At 35.3% G+C, this 17,707-nt stretch overlaps 2 protein-coding genes across 2 annotated transcripts; both read left to right on the forward strand.

The window, feature by feature from the left end:
• Positions 1-644: 644 nt before the first annotated feature.
• On the forward strand, positions 645-1,637 carry LOC133336224 (signal peptidase complex catalytic subunit SEC11A). The gene is made up of 4 exons (XM_061544541.1): positions 645-732; positions 989-1,248; positions 1,313-1,490; positions 1,559-1,637. Exons 1-4 carry the CDS (start codon positions 664-666, stop codon positions 1,607-1,609), a joined length of 558 nt encoding a protein of 185 aa, XP_061400525.1. The 5' UTR covers positions 645-663; the 3' UTR covers positions 1,610-1,637.
• Positions 1,638-6,656: 5,019 nt separating this feature from the next.
• LOC133336431 (uncharacterized) lies at positions 6,657-7,379 on the forward strand. The gene is made up of 2 exons (XM_061544762.1): positions 6,657-6,991; positions 7,046-7,379. Exons 1-2 carry the CDS (start codon positions 6,657-6,659, stop codon positions 7,377-7,379), a joined length of 669 nt encoding a protein of 222 aa, XP_061400746.1.
• The last annotated feature ends 10,328 nt before the right edge of the window (positions 7,380-17,707 follow it).

Consider the following 17,707-nt stretch of genomic DNA (forward strand, 5'->3'; position numbering starts at 1 on the left):
TAATTTTAGTATTTATGAATACGGACTTTGTCAATTCACAATAATGGATGTCAATTCACAATAATGGATTTTGATAGCACACGTGAGAGGCAATTAATATCCACCTTGACGACCTTATTTATAGGCCTTGTATAGTACGTTTTGAAAAAGGTTTTGAAAAGACAACCCAAAATTTTGTGTATTTAAATATTCTAAATTTAAGTTTAGTACCATGTTTAATATTTTATAAACGTGTGTATTAAAATCGATGTATATTATAACTGTATTTCATTAATATTAAAACATATTTTGGTTATAAAATAAATATATTTTAATTTAAACAAATAATTTACCCCTAAATTCCCGAGAAAAAATATATTATAAAACAATTGATTAACAAATTTGAGTTTAGTCACGTTTAATGTAAACAAGATTTAAGATATCACAGAAAAACAAAGGCGTTTAACTACGCAGCGCAGGTAATAAGAAAACATGTCGGCACTGACAACTGCCGGCGTTGAAACCCTGGTCGACGGCTACATTCTCAGTTGACGTGGTATAAAAACAAGCGGCTTTTTTAGAAGTCACAGAAATTTTTGTGCAAAATTTTTGTAAAGACAGTTTCAGAGAGTTTATTTTTGTTGTAGCACAGATTTAGAATAGAAAAAGAAAAAACAATACAATATGGGTCTAGCCGAAACATTACAAATTGATGAAATGATACAGGATTTCAAGCGTATGAACAAACGCCAGGTAAGGAGGATTGGACGACGAGACACATTGAAAAACTCGAAACAAGCAACAACAATGGTCACAAATAGCCAACCAAGCACAAACTCACATTTCAACAAACAAGTGTACGTGTATGTATGAGTGTGTGTGATTTGGTTGGGAAGAGCTTTAACTTGGTTGGCTGGCTGGCTGTTCTGTTTGCGGTTATACGTGTCTTTTTGGTCCTAATGCCTTTGCAATTGAGACTCGAGATAAATATGTTTGTACTCTTTTTTAGTCCTTGTACCAATTTCTTAGCTTTGCTATGATTGTCTCCTCCGCCCTTATGATCTGGAAGGGTCTGATGGTGGTGACAGGCAGCGAAAGTCCCATTGTTGTTGTATTGAGTGGTAGTATGGAACCAGCATTCCACAGAGGTGATCTCTTATTCCTTACCAACTATAAGGAAGAACCCGTTCGTGTAGGTGAAATTGTTGTCTTCAAAGTGGAGGGACGAGACATTCCCATTGTACATCGTGTTATTAAGTTGCATGAAAAGTAAGCTAAAAACGATTACCACTTTTAACGAAAAGAATTCAACATTTTAACGTTTCGATTACAGGGAAGATGGCTCCGTTAAATTCTTGACAAAGGGCGATAACAACAATGTCGACGACAGAGGTTTATACGCTCCCGGACAATTGTGGCTAACGAAAAAGGATATTGTTGGCCGGGCTAGAGGGTTCTTGCCGTATGTTGGCATCATTACGATATTTATGAACGAATATCCTAAAGTCAAGGTATGTCGAAATTAATTTCCTAATTACAAATTTCAATATTAATTTCCCTTTTGTTTCTTCTCTTACAGTGGGCAATTTTATCAATCTTAGCCATTTTTGTTTTATTACATCGTGAATAATGTCTGGTTTTATTTTGTTAACCAAAACCAAACGCAAACAATTAGAAGACTTGATCCATTGAAAGCTAATAAATGCCACAAAAACACAAAACTCTCTCTAGACAACGTAATAGAATAAAACGTCATATAATTACAATAAAAATATTAATCATTTGGAGCTTCTTTTCAAAACAAACATCAACAACAGCAACAACAATTTATTTATGCCTTAATGAAACAATGAATAAGAAACAACAATATGGTAAAAAATATCTACAGTCGTGTGCAGTCTCCAATTTTGTTAAAAATTCCTTCCTATAAATATTATTTAGTTGTAAATTATATTATAATTGTTTCTGTCGTCGAGAAACTTCAAAACGTATATTAATGTGTTGAAAAAGAGTAACAAACGAAAGAGTTGCATTTCATTATTTCCATCGTAAACAAGGAATTTAAAAAAACACACACAATAAGACAAAACTAAAGTTTATTTAAAAACACAAAAATATGAAACGATTTGTTTTATTGCAACAGTAGGGTTTGTATTAGGGCTTCTATTATTTAAAAAAATTTAATTTTTAAGTATTTAATACTGATGAATAGAGATCTGCAATGTTGTTTTAAAAAAAGCATCTTATATCTTAATTAGAAACACGCTTGATATTTGTGAAATGTAATAGTTATATTCATTAGAGATAAGTCAACAAAGTGAGGTTATACTACACTTCGATCTATAAGAAATTTAAAAATATTTTGGAAAGCAAATGAATCCATTTTGTCACCAGCACTGATCGGAATAAAATTCTATGCCGATCTCTGCAAGAGCATTGAAAAATGTTTAACGGTACCGTTGAATTTTAATCCCATTTTGAAGACATACCTGTTTTGGGCTATTTCCATAGGCCTTTGTGTAGTCCTCGTCCGATTTTTTATAGCTTAATAGGAGATAAAAGACTTTCTGCCACACTTTTCAATATAAGTTAGAGTTTTGACTTAGCCCACATATAAAGATCCATCCGCCCTATTTTAAATACTTTTTCAACGTAACTTACTGTGGTTCGATAGAATATTTTAAATGTATTTTTGAAAGATTTTGGGTATTTTAAAATCGCTATCATTACTTACCAGCCGAAGTTGCTGTAATATGGCATTTCGATTACTTAGAGAAGACATATTTGAGTCCTTACAGACACTGTTCAATGTATGTATATATGTCACTACGGCTTTTTTAGACTTTCTTTGGTTCCAGGTCATAATAGAAATAAAGTGGCAGACGAGCTTGCTCTACGTGGATCACATATTAAATAATCCATATGGCAAATTATGCTACTGTTATACTTCCTCTTAGCTACTACTTTGACAATATCCGTAAGATGTTTAGCGAGAAAACTATGTTTAACGATATGTTCGGTAATTCCTACACGTAGATTGATTTCTATGAGTTGGAAAGAGTTAAAAACGCCAGTAGGGATTAATACAGTTTTCCACAGTTTTCTGTCTCTCGTATGAACTAGGATTATTGACTTCGCACAACAATTAACAAAATGGTGGAACTTTGAAACCTTTTTGGAAAATCGCCTATTTTTGACCACAAACTAAGTTAAAAAATAAGGAAGATCTTCGCCGTTTGGATTTATCCTAGTTCATATATAGCTATACACTCACAGAAAAATGGGATTATTAGTTTCTGAGTTATCGTGCCCGCCATTAGCAAAAACGCTGGAGACCGTCACTTGATGCTAGCACAATAAATCGGCTATATCTTCAAAAATTGTTGAGATTTTCACTTGACAATTTATGGGGACATTCTTGAATTAATGTGGATTCGAATTAAATCAAAATACGAAATTAAATTTTTGGAAACCGAGAATGGGAAAAAATAGGAAAAAATATAATAGAAATTTGGACAGAATGTCTTAAAAAGGTATTTTAGATTTTGAATTTTAAATGTCTAGACGGTAGACTTCCACAATCGTATAAACATCATGTGTGGGTATATATACTCTTTCTTTCTATCTATCTTTCTCTCTCTCTCTTTATCTTCCGTTTAATTTTCCATTATATTGCAGTGAGATACGTTGCTACTATATTGTCGTGCCAATTTCCGATATTGCAAATCAATGTCAATCGATTACTTCCTACAGATGTAAACAATCTAAAATCTACGCAATGTTGTAGGACAATCACCATTATTATTTTGGCAACGATTAGATATACCCTATACACAAATTGTGGCATATGGTATTATGGTTTTATGTATCTGCATCTGCAAATCAGATATATAGAATGATTAAAATATTCTGTTTGCAACAACTCCATATATTCACCGGAGACCCCGCATAAAGTATAACCATTGAAATAGACGATATATGTTGTAATATTTTTGCACATAATTTAGTATTATGGTATTTTTATTGAGTTGTAAATCTCCCTGTTAAAAATGTAAATATTGGGCCACTTTTTAAGGTGACCCGCATATAATTTGGCACTGCTTTCAATCAAATTGACTGTAGTTTAGTATTTTCGATCCTTATGGGGTACTAAAATTATCGATATTGACTCAACTTTCAGTGTTTTTCTTTAGGGATATTGGGTTCAATGGGTTGGGTTTTCAGCCGAATTTGGCTCTAATTTGACTGGTTGTCTAATCTTCCTACCGCGGCATATTATTGATTAGAGTAAAATTCTATATTGATTTGGCAATGTTCAGCTACCTGTCCGTTTGTTGAAATTACGATAGAGCTCGCAATATTTAAGATCGATTTTTGGAATTTTGACACTACTTCTAGCGGTATACTGACCAAAAAGTGGACCTATACCAATAATTCTACAATACAAATTTTAGCAATTTTTCCTAAAATCTTAAAAACCCAAAGCGTGGATTGATACTAATAACGCATGGTGGAGTATACAAGCCTCAAGCTACTGCAGTTTAAATTGCAAAGTTATATGAGGCTATGCCTAAAGAGGCTATGTCTAAATATTGATTACATAGTGTATGATAGCGAATATTTGGGGTTTGGCATAGCCCTCATGCCTAATTAATGACCGATATATACATCAATTTCGAACCCAATATTTTAGTTTTGTATGCCAATTCTTTCCTTCAGGAAGTATCACTACATGGAGGAGATGCCTAAATGCCTACCGATATATTTCATTATCGTCAGGTTCGAGTTTTTTTATTACGATATCTTTAGAAGGCGGAATGATTGCAACAAATCGCTAAATCGTCTCAGAATTTCACACTTTGTAGGGTAAAAACTGACTATTCCGGATTAACGACTATCCCCCGTACTATGGCAGAATACGCCTATATGGGGGCAATCCCATCAGCTAACTATTTTAATATAAACCAGTAAGGAAAGTAGTATAGTCGGACTGGGCCGACTTTATGATACCCTTCACCACTTTGGGTATATTCTACATATATATTCTAACAGACGTCGCGTTTTTGTTATATCTGAACCGATTTCAGGGAAACTTGCCAGAGACTAATTTATATTACATCAGTACGTTGTGTCAATCAAGATCTTTTCACAAAACTTAGCAACATCATTCTAGACTTAATTCAGTTCCTTATACCAAAATTCGTGCAAATTGAAAGATATAAAGGAACTTTGGTGCACCAAGTACATTAAACCGGACGAAAATATATATGGGAGCTATACCTAAATCTGAATCGGTTTTACGAAACTTAGCGCACGCCATTCTAGACTTAATTTAGTACGCTATGACAAATTTCGTGCAAATCGCATGATATTCAGAGACTTTGGGAGCTATATCTAAATCTGAATTGATTTTCACGAAACTTTGCACACATCATTCTAGACTAAATTCAGTACGTTATGCCAAAATTCGTGCAAATGAAAAGATTTTCAGGGACTTTTGTGCACCATTTACCTAAAATCGGGTGAAACTATATATGGGAGCTATATCTAAATCTGAACCGATTTTCACGAAACTTCGCACACATCATACTAGACTTAATTCAGTACGCTGTGCCAAATTTCGTGCAAATCGAAAGATATATGGGGACTTTGGTACACCATTTATCTTAAATCGGACGAAAATATATATGAGAGCTATATCAAAATCTGAACCGATTTTCCCAACTTCAATAGGCTTCGTCCTTGAGCCAAACAAATAAGCTGTGCCAAACTTCATCCAATTCGGATCATAAATGCAACCTGTACTTTGTTTACAATTAAACATGAACAGACGGACGTACGGACATAAATCGACTCAGAAAGTGATTTTTTGCATATTCTCAAAAGGAACCATGGGTCTATCTCGATTATTTTTGCCTGTTACAAACATATGCACAAAGACATAATACCCTGTACCACAGTGTGGTGGAGGGTATAAAAAGGGGGTTATATGGAGGCTACCTCTAAAATGGGGTGAATAACACTACAAAATATCAAATTACAGCGAATTCAGTTGAAAAATTTGCTGAAGAAACCCAAATTGAGATTATGATACCAATTAAGTTACCTTAGCAAAAGGAGGGTACTGCAAATTCACTTCGAACACCTTCGATCGCGTTAATTACTAACAAACGGTAATTGTTTGACAATTTCTTTTAGTTTATCAATCACTCGATTAAAATAAAATCAATGACGTTGAAATTGAAAAAAAAAAACTAAAAACAAACGAAGATTTTTCTTGACCATGAAATAGAACCTCATTGTCAACGAAGAAAAAATCACAACGTCACAGAACAATGTGACGAAGTGTAATGTCGGAAGACAATACAATAAAGACTATAAATACGGTCCATCGTATACTAACGATTGTTTAATTGATTTCAAATCGAATTATTGTACGGTCAGATCAGACGTACGATCAGCGATTTTTTATCAGCATATTAAGGAGTATTTCTTCTACAATCCTTGCAAGTGCGTTGTGATCACTTGTGCACAGTGATCCTCATTTTGGCGACTCTCGTCCACATTAGTGTTACAATAAATTACCGTTTGCCTTGAAAATTTATTGAAACAGGTTCGTAATATTGGAATAATTGTTACATAAGTGATGTGAATAATTGGGATGATTTTCTTTCAGAATGAAAGATCCACGGACTAAGATTCCCAAGTATACCTCAGATGCATTTGATAATGTCGAATATCAATTGTTGATGACGTATACCGTGGAAACGGATCGTCGCATTATGAGTTTCTTCGATGAATTGTGGGGTATTGAGGTAACCGGTGGCGTGGATCAATTCGAACCGTTGACGATCATTAATGTAACTCCCACGGGTTTGGCTCGCCGGGCTGGTATGCGTATTGGTGATGAGATTACACAAATCAATGATACACCCGCCTTGGATTTGACATTTAATGAGGCCCTGAAACTTTTCCGCAGCTCACGCAGATTTGTACGAGTCTATGTTAGAGGGTAAGTAGAAGATTATGGAATATATAACCCATGTTAATATTTCTTTCTTTTTAGTGATGTCGATGATGACGGCCTGGAGGATTGGACCGTTGATTTCTGGTTTACACCACGTCGTCCCTGGCGCCGCGATTTCAAACCCATTCAATGGGAATTCCCCTGGAATGATCGCCGCAAACCAATTTATCGTGAATCGAATTGTTTCATGGTACCATCCCGCATGGAGGAGAAGATTCGTCAACGTCGTGCTGCCACTTCCATCATGAAGAAGAAGGAGGAGGGTACTCCCCACACCAGATCTTTGACACCTGCACCACGTCCAAAAAATCAACCTGGACCCAATCTATTAGAGGGTGTATTGGGTCCTCGTGGTATGCCACCACGCAAGTGAGTGAACAACAAACATACACAGATTTTCCTTTGGCCCCAATGGATCAATATGGCCTATGGATGATGACCATGGTGTGCTGAACAAATTGGTGTAGAATGTGTCCATTGTTCTCTCTCTCTCAATCTCTATTATGAAGATACACACACAAATGCAAATGAAAAATTCACTAGTTTTCTTTTTATATTGGCAAGAAATAGAGTGTTTAAAAATTTCATTTGTTGTTTGGACCAATCGAAGGGCTTCATAGAAGTCGTTGAAACACGCACAATTGTGTTATTATTAACTATATAAGACTGTTTTTTATACATACATTTTTTCTAGTAATATTTTAAGTCGCTATGCAAAAATGATAAACTATTACCGCTCGCATTCAAAACTAAATGTGAAATTGACAATTGTTATTTAAACAAATTGAAATAAAAAAAATTGTAGAATTTTGCAGAAAGCCAAATTAATCTGTAATTTGGAAATATTTTATATAATTTGGAATATTTTATTTATTTACAAAATTTGTAGAAATTTTAAATATGACATTTATACCACGATTGGAGTTCATGTTGGTGAAGGGAGTGCATTTTTTTCGGATAAAAGTCCAGCACTTTAGGAACACATAATGTTTAATATGCCATAGGCCAAGATTTAGTTGTTTTCGTGTTTGCAGACAATTTTCGAGATGGTATTTCTTCAAAATTATTTTTATTCGGTCTTTATACTGTGAGCAGCAAAAGTCATGGTACCCCATACAAATAAAAAATATTCAGTAATTACTCAAAAAATAATTTACAAAATTTAAAACAATTATTTTTATTTTATGTATTCACTCCTATACTACAACTATGGATAGTAATATTTCATTTATTTGTTCCAACAAACCCATGGTACAATTATAAAAGGTAACAGCAAATCCCAGCTGATTTGATTCCAACGTATTACTAGTATCAATATGAATTTGACAAATTATGTTTTTAAAAATCACCCAACAGGAAAATTGGGAACGCATACAATTTGAAATTGTTCTTTATTAAATGTGCTCCTGTATTCAATTTACTCAATCTGCCTGCTGGGAAAGTTTGAGGAAGCAAATCTTTATTCAAGGAATAACTCGCTATTCCCAGGATTTTCATATGTGTTACACATATATATGGCAATGGTTCAATTATAGGAAAGATGTGGAAGCGATAGAAATATAAATTTGATAGATTTTCATTCATGTTTTTCAATTTTTATTTTGAGGATTCGAAAATATTTCATTTTAAACATAAAAATAATTTGATGATAATTTGTTTATTTGTTTACATTTTTCTGTCAAATGAGTTGACACTAGTAGAACTTACAAAAACAAATTTCCATGTGGTTGTTGTATCGTTTTTTGTACAACAACACTTGCTGTTACCTTCTATTATTATACCATGCAACAAACCATAAAAAATCGAGATCTTGTCAACTCCAAATTTTTGCACGGCATAAGTCATGGTACCTCTGGTCAGAGCTGATATTACACATCATTTATGGGATAAAACCGTTTAGTAAAATAGGTGGCAACTATTTAGAGTTTTGTCAAATTCTCTTTTAAAACAATAACGGTACTTTCCACATTTCCAAAAGCATTTGCTTAGTGCAACAAGTGAAAGCAAGTATTTTTTAAAATGCTTAGAAAAGGACGAACGATTGAAGAGCGAACAATAATAATTAATAACCATGAAATGGGAAAATCCTATTACGAAATAGGTAAAATGATAAACAGAACCAAATCAGCAGTTCAAAATGAGTGACAAATGAGTTCTGGGAAAAAGTTATATTCTCGGACGAATCGAAATTTAACATATTTGGGCGGATGGACGCTCTTTGGTGTGGTGGAAAAAAGACAAAGAGCTCAATCCAAAAAATACTCGGAAAACAGTAAAGCACGGATGTGGTGGAGTAATGGTATGGGGATGCATGTCAGCAACTGCTGTTGGCAATTTTGTATTCATTGGGGAAATAATGAATAAAACAGTTTACATGAATATTTTGAAACATAATTTGAATCAAAGTGCTGAAAAACTCAACATTCGTGATAATTATTACTTCCAACAGGACAATGATCCAAAACACACTGCTATGCTGTGCAAAAATATGGACTTGACACTATGTCGATATTGTTTTATATTATGTTTCAAAAAAAAAAAAAAAAATGAAATTTTACTTAATTTTTGTTTGTTTATTTTTTTTTTTAATTTTTGTGAATTACTTTTTGAGGAATAACTGAATATTTTTTGATTTGTATGAGGTACCATGACTTTTGCTGCTCACTGTATGTTAAAATCTTTTATCTCTTGTCATGCTTTAGAAGCACGAATGGCTCAATACAGTACATACTTATCTAGCTGGCTTGTTACAGAACGGTTGTTCCATAAGTCGAGCTCAAAAAAGATTTCCAGGTGAGTTGGTCTTGTGCGCATCTCCTCCAATTTGAAAGACCACGTTCCAAGATGTTTTCTACCCTTCTACGGGAACCATCAGTAGGCTCGCTTTTATATGCCTATTGAGCTGGGCCATTCTCATTCATTCGCTCAACATGGCCTAGCTATCGTAGTCGTTGCAGTTCAATACGATTGCGAATAAATTGTAAAGCTCGTGGTTCATTCGACGCCGATATTCACCGTCGACGCAGATCGGCCCGTAGATCTTTCGGAGTATTTTTCTTTCAAACACCCCAAGAGCTGCCTCATCTGCTTGCGCAAGTACCCATGCTTCAGATCCATATAATAGCACGGGTAGTATCAGCGTCTTGTAATGTATGAGTTTGGTCTGGCGGGAGGTGGCCTTGTTTCTAAACTGCTTATTTAGACCATAGTAGCATCTGTTGGCCATCACAATCCTTCTTTCAAAACTGATATCATTCCTTTTATTTATGGCGATACCAAGGTATATAAAATCTTTAACTACCTCGAAGCTGTAGTTCTCAAGTTCCACAGTTGGTCCGAGTCTACTGGACATCTTGCGAGTTGATACCATCAACATTGTCCTTAGAAATTTTTGATCGAGCAGTTTGTTTGGGGAGGGAAATCTTCTCCATTTCGAGCTCACGATGAAGAGCGTACGGATAAGATCTTTCCAACTTCCTTATGAATTTCAACGTTCTCCCATGATGAGATGAACCTCCCTCTCGGAAAGCAAGTACGCATCTCGCCGTTTATTGCCACACCCACTTTGACAGACTCCTCAATTTTTTCAAAGGTGGTTGTTACCGCTTGCAATGTTCTGTAGTACAAAATGAAGAAATTCGCTGTTGCAAACATAAATTTACTATGAAAAAAAATCATTTACGTCGTACGTCAGTTTGTCGCGTACGTCCCTGCGACAAACTGTCACCTTGTCTGAATCCTCGTTCGGTATTGAAAGGCTCCGATAGGTCCTTTCCGACTTTAACTGCTGACCTTGTGCCACTTAAAGTTATCCTGCATAGCCGTATTAATTTTGCAGGAATGCCGAACGCAGACATGGCTTTAAACACCTCTGAACGGATATGCGATGGAAAGAAGGTGTACTAAATTTCTTCAGAATCGGACAAACCTTGGAAATTTAGTGAATAATTTACAGAACCGATTTTAACGAAACTTAGTACAGATCATTCTCGACTGAATCGAATATGTTCTGCATTATTTCATTAAATCGAAGAAAATTAGGGTCTTTGGTGCACCAAGTACAAAAACTAGAGTTTAGACCCCATAGGATTTCCTATTCGATTAATGTTTAGAAGCTGCTCGATTATCGAATTTAATATAGATTTGGTGATTTCGATTGCAATTGGATATTTTAAAATTATTTTTTAGGTATTTGATGATGTGGGCCTATCATAAGGTGATCATACGTCCTCTTTTTTAGAGGACAATCGACTATTTTAACTGGCTGTAATCTACAAAATGTGTGTCCTCTATCTGTCGTCAATTTCAATAATCGTCATCCATATTTTTTAACCTTGATCAATATATGTTTTTATGTAAATATGTTCCAATGTGATTTCATTATTCGATCTTCCAGAAGACGATGGCTCCTTACCAGACTTGAACTTTTTTGTATTCCGACCAACGGTGGGGCTATTCAAAGACTTAGTACCAACCGATTCACCTTTGTCAGTTGGCGTAGAATCGGTCTTTGAGTCAGAGCCCTTCACACGTTTGTGTCGGGATGTACTCAACAGCCTTTTCCATTGCTTTTTGACTCGGGCTAGGCTTCGGATCAGAAGTCAGCTCCAACTCCACTACTTTTCTCGATTCAGAGGTCTCCTTAGAAATTTTTGATCGAGCAGTTTGTTTGGGGAGGGAAATCTTCTCCATCTCGAGCTTACGATGAAGAGCGTACGGATAAGATCTTTCGAACTTCCTTATGAATTTCAACGTTCTCCCATGATGAGATGAACCTCCCTCTCGGAAAGCAAATTCGCATCTCGCCCTACGAATTTGCAATGATACACCGCGTTTGTAGTGCTTTGCATTGGATGCTTCTCGGGCGGTTCCGACATTTGAATCGCTGTCGGGCTTATTGTCGACATGTGCCGACACAGGACCTGTAGAAATCAGACTTGCACTCGGTCGTTTAATAGGGGCTAGACTTCCTCCGTTGGTGACATTGTAATCCTCCAGTGTAGACTTGGGCGGAATTACCGTGGTATCCAGCTCATCAGCAGTCAGGTTTAGTAGCAGTTCCCCCGGAAGTGTATCCCAACTCTGCTCTTCCGGTACAAGCCTGTCCATTAGGTCGAAGAGTTCCCTACTCTGTTCCACCAGACTATCGTGGATAGCACTAAGGATTCCATGTCAGTCCTGTCAGTCGTTGACTGTTTAATATCAATCTTGACTAGCTGGTTTTCCATATGAATTGCAGGTCTTTATAATTTTTTGGTTTTAAACATGATGCGCTTGTAGAAGATACAGCTGCTGGTGCCAAGGCATCCCATCTAGAGCAGCCGTATAACAATCACTTGATCTGGACGACATTAAAAAAACAACAAGAAGTGAAAAAGCGTTAAGTTCGGCCGGGCCGAACTTGGGATGCCCTCCACCATAGATATACTGACAGGTACTTGAAATGAAAATATGGGGAAAATACCAAAAAGTATACCTATACCTTATGGCTAATGAGGGTGTATACACTTTGACACGGTGAAAATGTGCCTCATCGAAATATTGCTTCTAGACCCCATGTTTTTTTGGACCAAATCCGTTTCAGAAAATTTTGATTTCATCCAAACTTAGTTCAAGTTCGAAGATAGGGGTTAGGCCTAAAAGCGGGTTATAGTTCATTGTAGTTCATTTATTACCATTAGTTCATTATCGAACTTCTAGTTTTTTATCTCGATATCCTTGCAGGTGAAATGATAACAACAGTGTCGTAGAACCAAACCAAAAACGCGAGACAAATCAGTTAACTATTTAATATATGGGGACTACCCCAAAAAGGGGGCGAATATTGATAATTTTTGGTAGGTACCATATACGACTACAAAAAACGCGTTCAAGAACTTCAAAATATCGAAAATTGGGGGTACCCTTTTATGGGGGCTATCCGTAAAAATGGACCTATATTCATAATTTTTTTGGAGAGATTTGGTACCTATTAAGAATTAAAAAAAAAACTAAATTACGGCCAATTCGGTGAAAAATAGGATCAAAACCCCCAAAATAATGAGGTATCGTTATATGGGGGCTACCAGAAAAAGTGGACATATATTTAAATTTTTTGCGGAAACATTTAGTACCCATTTAGAACCCAATGTACCAAATTTCAGCGAATTCGGTTGAAAACGCCAAAATATTGAAAATTAGGGGGTACCGTTATATGGGAGCTAAATATGGACCGATAAATCCCATCTTCGAACTTGACCTGCCTGCAGACTGAAGATAACCCTATGCAAAATTTCAGCACCCTAACTCAATTCCTTCAGAAATGGTTAGGTCGTCTTATAATTTTACCTTGATCAAGAATATATATATACTTTATAGGGTCGGAAATGAATATTTCGAGTTACAAACGGAATGACAAAATTAATATACCCTCCATACTATGGTAGAGTGTATAAAAAAATTAAAATCGCCACATTTTCCGACCGTAGTGTTTGTAATTTGGTAGTCCGCAAATTTCCCAACCTAATTTGGCATCTTCATCGCAAAAAAATTGTAAATATAGGTCCATATTTTAAGAACTTAAAATCGGTACTCTAATATTCTTCCCCGGTATATATCATATTAAAATAAATGTATAGCTTTGCCACAAATCTGTCATGGTTAGGCTGTAATATTTAATCTCATTCTTTATTTCCCTCCTGAACACAATGGACCAAGGGTCCCGAAGTGAAAGTAGCTGCTAAAGGATTGATGGCTAAACATAGTAGAAATTAATTTAACTAGATCTTAGTGGATACTAATCTCCTGGGTAGACAATTTGCAGTCTAGATCTGTGTTCTTCAACATCAAAGCCTCCAAAATATTTAAGCTCTTAATGAATTTGATAATTTCTCCTTTATGATAATGAAAAATTATATTAAAAATTAGTAAATTCTTGCAGTTTTAAAACAGACCAAACGTTTGATAGAAATAACAAAATCACACTTGAAGTTATGTTAAATATTTTAATCATTGTTCAAAGTTTAATTTTTTCACAATTTCCTCTATGCAATTGTTCTAAAAATAAAAAAAAAAACACACATTAGTATTTCGTTTGTAGCAAACCACAAAACATTTATCGCCCTAATTGCTAATACCCCTATATTAACGATAAGAATGTTGGGATTTTTCGGTGGCTGTTACAAAAAATTTTTCTAGCATGCTAGATGAATAAAGTGGCCCACACACGTCAAACATGTGCGTTCGATCGGTGTGAATCGAAGCAATGTTTGACGTGTGTGGTACGGTGTTCACACCGATCTGCCGGTGCGCACACCGATCGAAAGAAATTAAAAATTTTTAATTTTTCGTTGTGCGACGCGCACATGTTTGACGTCTGTGGCCTGGTGTGTGGATATTTTCTCATTTGTTGAGAAATTTCGTGGAGTGCGGATCAGCGGATAAATGCAATACATATGTATTTGGAAGATTTTTTGATGTTTTTACACATATTCTACTGTGTGGCAAATAAAAATGTTTTTCCCGGAATAAAATAAAAGTATTTAATACATTTATATTAAATAAAAATATTACGTCTTTTTTCCGTCATCACTATCGCGGTCCATCTTCACGCTTCAAAAATAAATATGAAATGAAGTTTAATGGATCCGTTTGACGTGTGTGGGCTAGGAGCTTCACACCGATCGAACGCACATGTTTGAGGTGTGTGGCCCACTTAATACAAGAAAATATGACAACAATGGCCCAAAAGAGCGCGAGAGTATGTTATCAAATAATCCACCAATTAATGAGCTTTTGTGAGTACACATTTTGGATACGTTAAGGCGGCACGGCATGCAACTTCATTCATTCAAGTGTTTTTGCTTTGATCGTTTCGTTCAGTATCAACGTTAACGTAGCTGCAAGTGGACGTGTTTTGTTCTGTTTGGACGCGAAGTTTAAGATCGCTATTAACTTTATTTTTGAAGGTTAGTTTGTTTATATATTTTTTTGTGTGCATGATTGTGTTTGGTTGTGTGAGTGTGCGTGAATGTATCATCAACAATAGTACCCAGCATACATTTTTGAGTTTGTTATTGTGTGTTCTATATATATTCAAAATTCAAATGCTTGGGAGTGAAATATTATAATTAAAAACAATAAATCGAATTAGTGATGTCATTTGTGCGTTTTCAAAAAAAAAAAAAATACAATTGTGAGCAATTCAAGAAAAAATGCATAATAAAATGATAAATTATGTTTGTTTTGTGTTCTGCAAGAATCTACTAATTTTTACTATTCATTTTGATAACATAAAGGAAAGATTATTATCGAAGTAAAAAATTTTACATTCTTGCTGGATCTGGAACATTCCAGCAGGATATCGTAATATTGGTTATAACGACGGGGTCCAAAAAGTCCAGAAACCTGTTCTGTCCCATTTTGAATAGAGACCAATTTCGTCGCTATTAAAAAACCCTCGTTATAACCGATTTGACGTCGTTAGGAGCGAGTTAAACTCTAATTCGGCAGTATCATTCGACGTTTCCGAGAGATTTAATGCCATGGGATGATAGTATATCAGGCTATGACATACTGTCACAGTCAAAATTATCCACTTGGTTTTTTTATAATAAACATTTCAAACGTGCGTGTTAAATTAATTTTATTATTTTTTATATGTGAACCTCAATATCCAAACCCAAAATTAATGCAATAAAATAACAATGTTAATGTGAATTCAATATAAACAAGTGAAAAAGCGTTATGTTCGGCCGGCCGAACTTTGGATACCCTCCACCATAGATACTTGAAATGAAAATATAGGGGCCATACCAAAAAGTAAACCTATACTGATAATTCTACAAAGCGGTTTATTTAAACCATTATGTACACCAAATACAAATTTCAGCAATTTTTAATGAAAACCCCAAAGCATGGACTGATACTAATAACGCATTGTAGAATATACAATCCTCATACTACTGTAATTTAGATTACAAAGTTAGATTACATAGTTTACGAATTAGAGAATTATCGGGGACCGGCATATGTCAATTTCGAATCCAATATTTTTGTTTTGTGCCTTAATTCTTTCCTTCAAGACGTATATGGGGGAGAAGCCTAAATACTGGCCGATATATTTCATTATCGTCAGGTTCGAGTCTTTTTATCACGATTTCCTTAGAAAGCGGAATGATTACAACCGATGGCCAAATCGTCTTATAATTCCATAATTTGTAGGGTAAAACTGACTAAGTAACTAAAACTGACTGAGTAACGTCTATCCGCTATACTATGGTAGAATACGGGACAACCCCTACACACGGAACTAATCAGCTATCTTTTTTAATATAAGAAGGGATTTATATGGGAACTACCCTAAAAGGGGGCGAATATTAATAATTTTAGGTAAGAAGATTTGTTACCATATGCGACTACAAAATAGCAAATTTCAGCGAATTCGGTTGAAAGACGCGTTCAAGAACCCCAAAATACCGAAAATTGTGGGTGGCCTTATATGGGGGCTACCCGAAAAAATGGACCTATATTTATAATTTTTAGTGGAGAAATTTGGTACCCAATAAGAAACCCTTGTACCAAAGTTCAGCGAATTCGGTTTAAAAACGCACCTAAAACCCCCAAAATACCATAATTTGTAGGGTAAAACTGACTATTTCGAGTAACGACTATTCGCTATACTATGGTAGAATACGCCTATATGGGGACAACCCCTACACACGGAACTAATCAGCTATCTATTTTAATATAAGAGGGGGGCTATATGGGAACTACCCCAAAAAGGGGCGAACATTAATAAATTTGGTAGGAAGATTTGTTACCATATGCGACTACAAAATACCAAATTTCAGCGAATTCGGTTGAAAAGCGAAAATACCGAAAATTGTAGGTGTCCTTATATGGGGGTTACCCAAAAAAATTGATCTATATTTATAATTTTTATTAGAGAAATTTGGTACCCAATAAGAACCTCTTGTACCTCTTGTATCAGCAAATTCTGTTGAAAAACGCGCTCAAGAACCCCAAAAATACCGTAAATTGGGGGGACCGTTATATGGGGGCTACCAGAAAAATAACCCAATGCACGAAATTTCAGCGAATTCGGTTGAAAAGCGCGCTTAAGAACTTCTAAATATCGAAAATTGGACAGTAACCTTGTCCTGCCTGCAGACAAAAGACGACTCTAAGCAAAATTTTGGCGATCTATCTCAATTCCTCAGAAGATTGCGTGATTGCAAGAGACGAATGGAAGGACATGGCTAGATTGTCATAGAATAGAATATAGGTTCGGAAATGAATATTTCGTTGAGATACTGTGCTGAAGGGTATAAAAATAATGACTATTAAACAAAAGCAACCTCACAGTGAAACGTATCCAAGATAACATTTTCAAGCTTTCAATATTGCCGGCATAGATTTTATCAAGTTTTCCGTGAAAGATGTTTGATTTTTTTCCAGAAGAAAATCGAAAGTCGAATTTGACTTTTTGATTTCCTTAAATATCTAAAGTCGACTTAGACTTTTCAATACAAAAAGTCGATTTAATAGATTAGACGAAAATCGATTTACCTATCCCTATGTAAGTCACATTGCCCAATAGGCCGATGAGCCGTTTAACCAATGGTGATGCTCGTGGCATAATGTTAAGTAGTTCATTGCAACTTCGATCATATAGCTCATTTTGAAAGGTAACTAAAAGTACGATTTTCGCCCTAAAAATGA

This window comes from Musca vetustissima, unplaced genomic scaffold (assembly GCF_032173495.1).
Source record: "Musca vetustissima isolate MV318-11 ecotype Yass unplaced genomic scaffold, APGP_CSIRO_Mvet_v1 utg16946, whole genome shotgun sequence".
In the NCBI taxonomy this organism is placed as follows: domain Eukaryota; kingdom Metazoa; phylum Arthropoda; class Insecta; order Diptera; family Muscidae; genus Musca; species Musca vetustissima.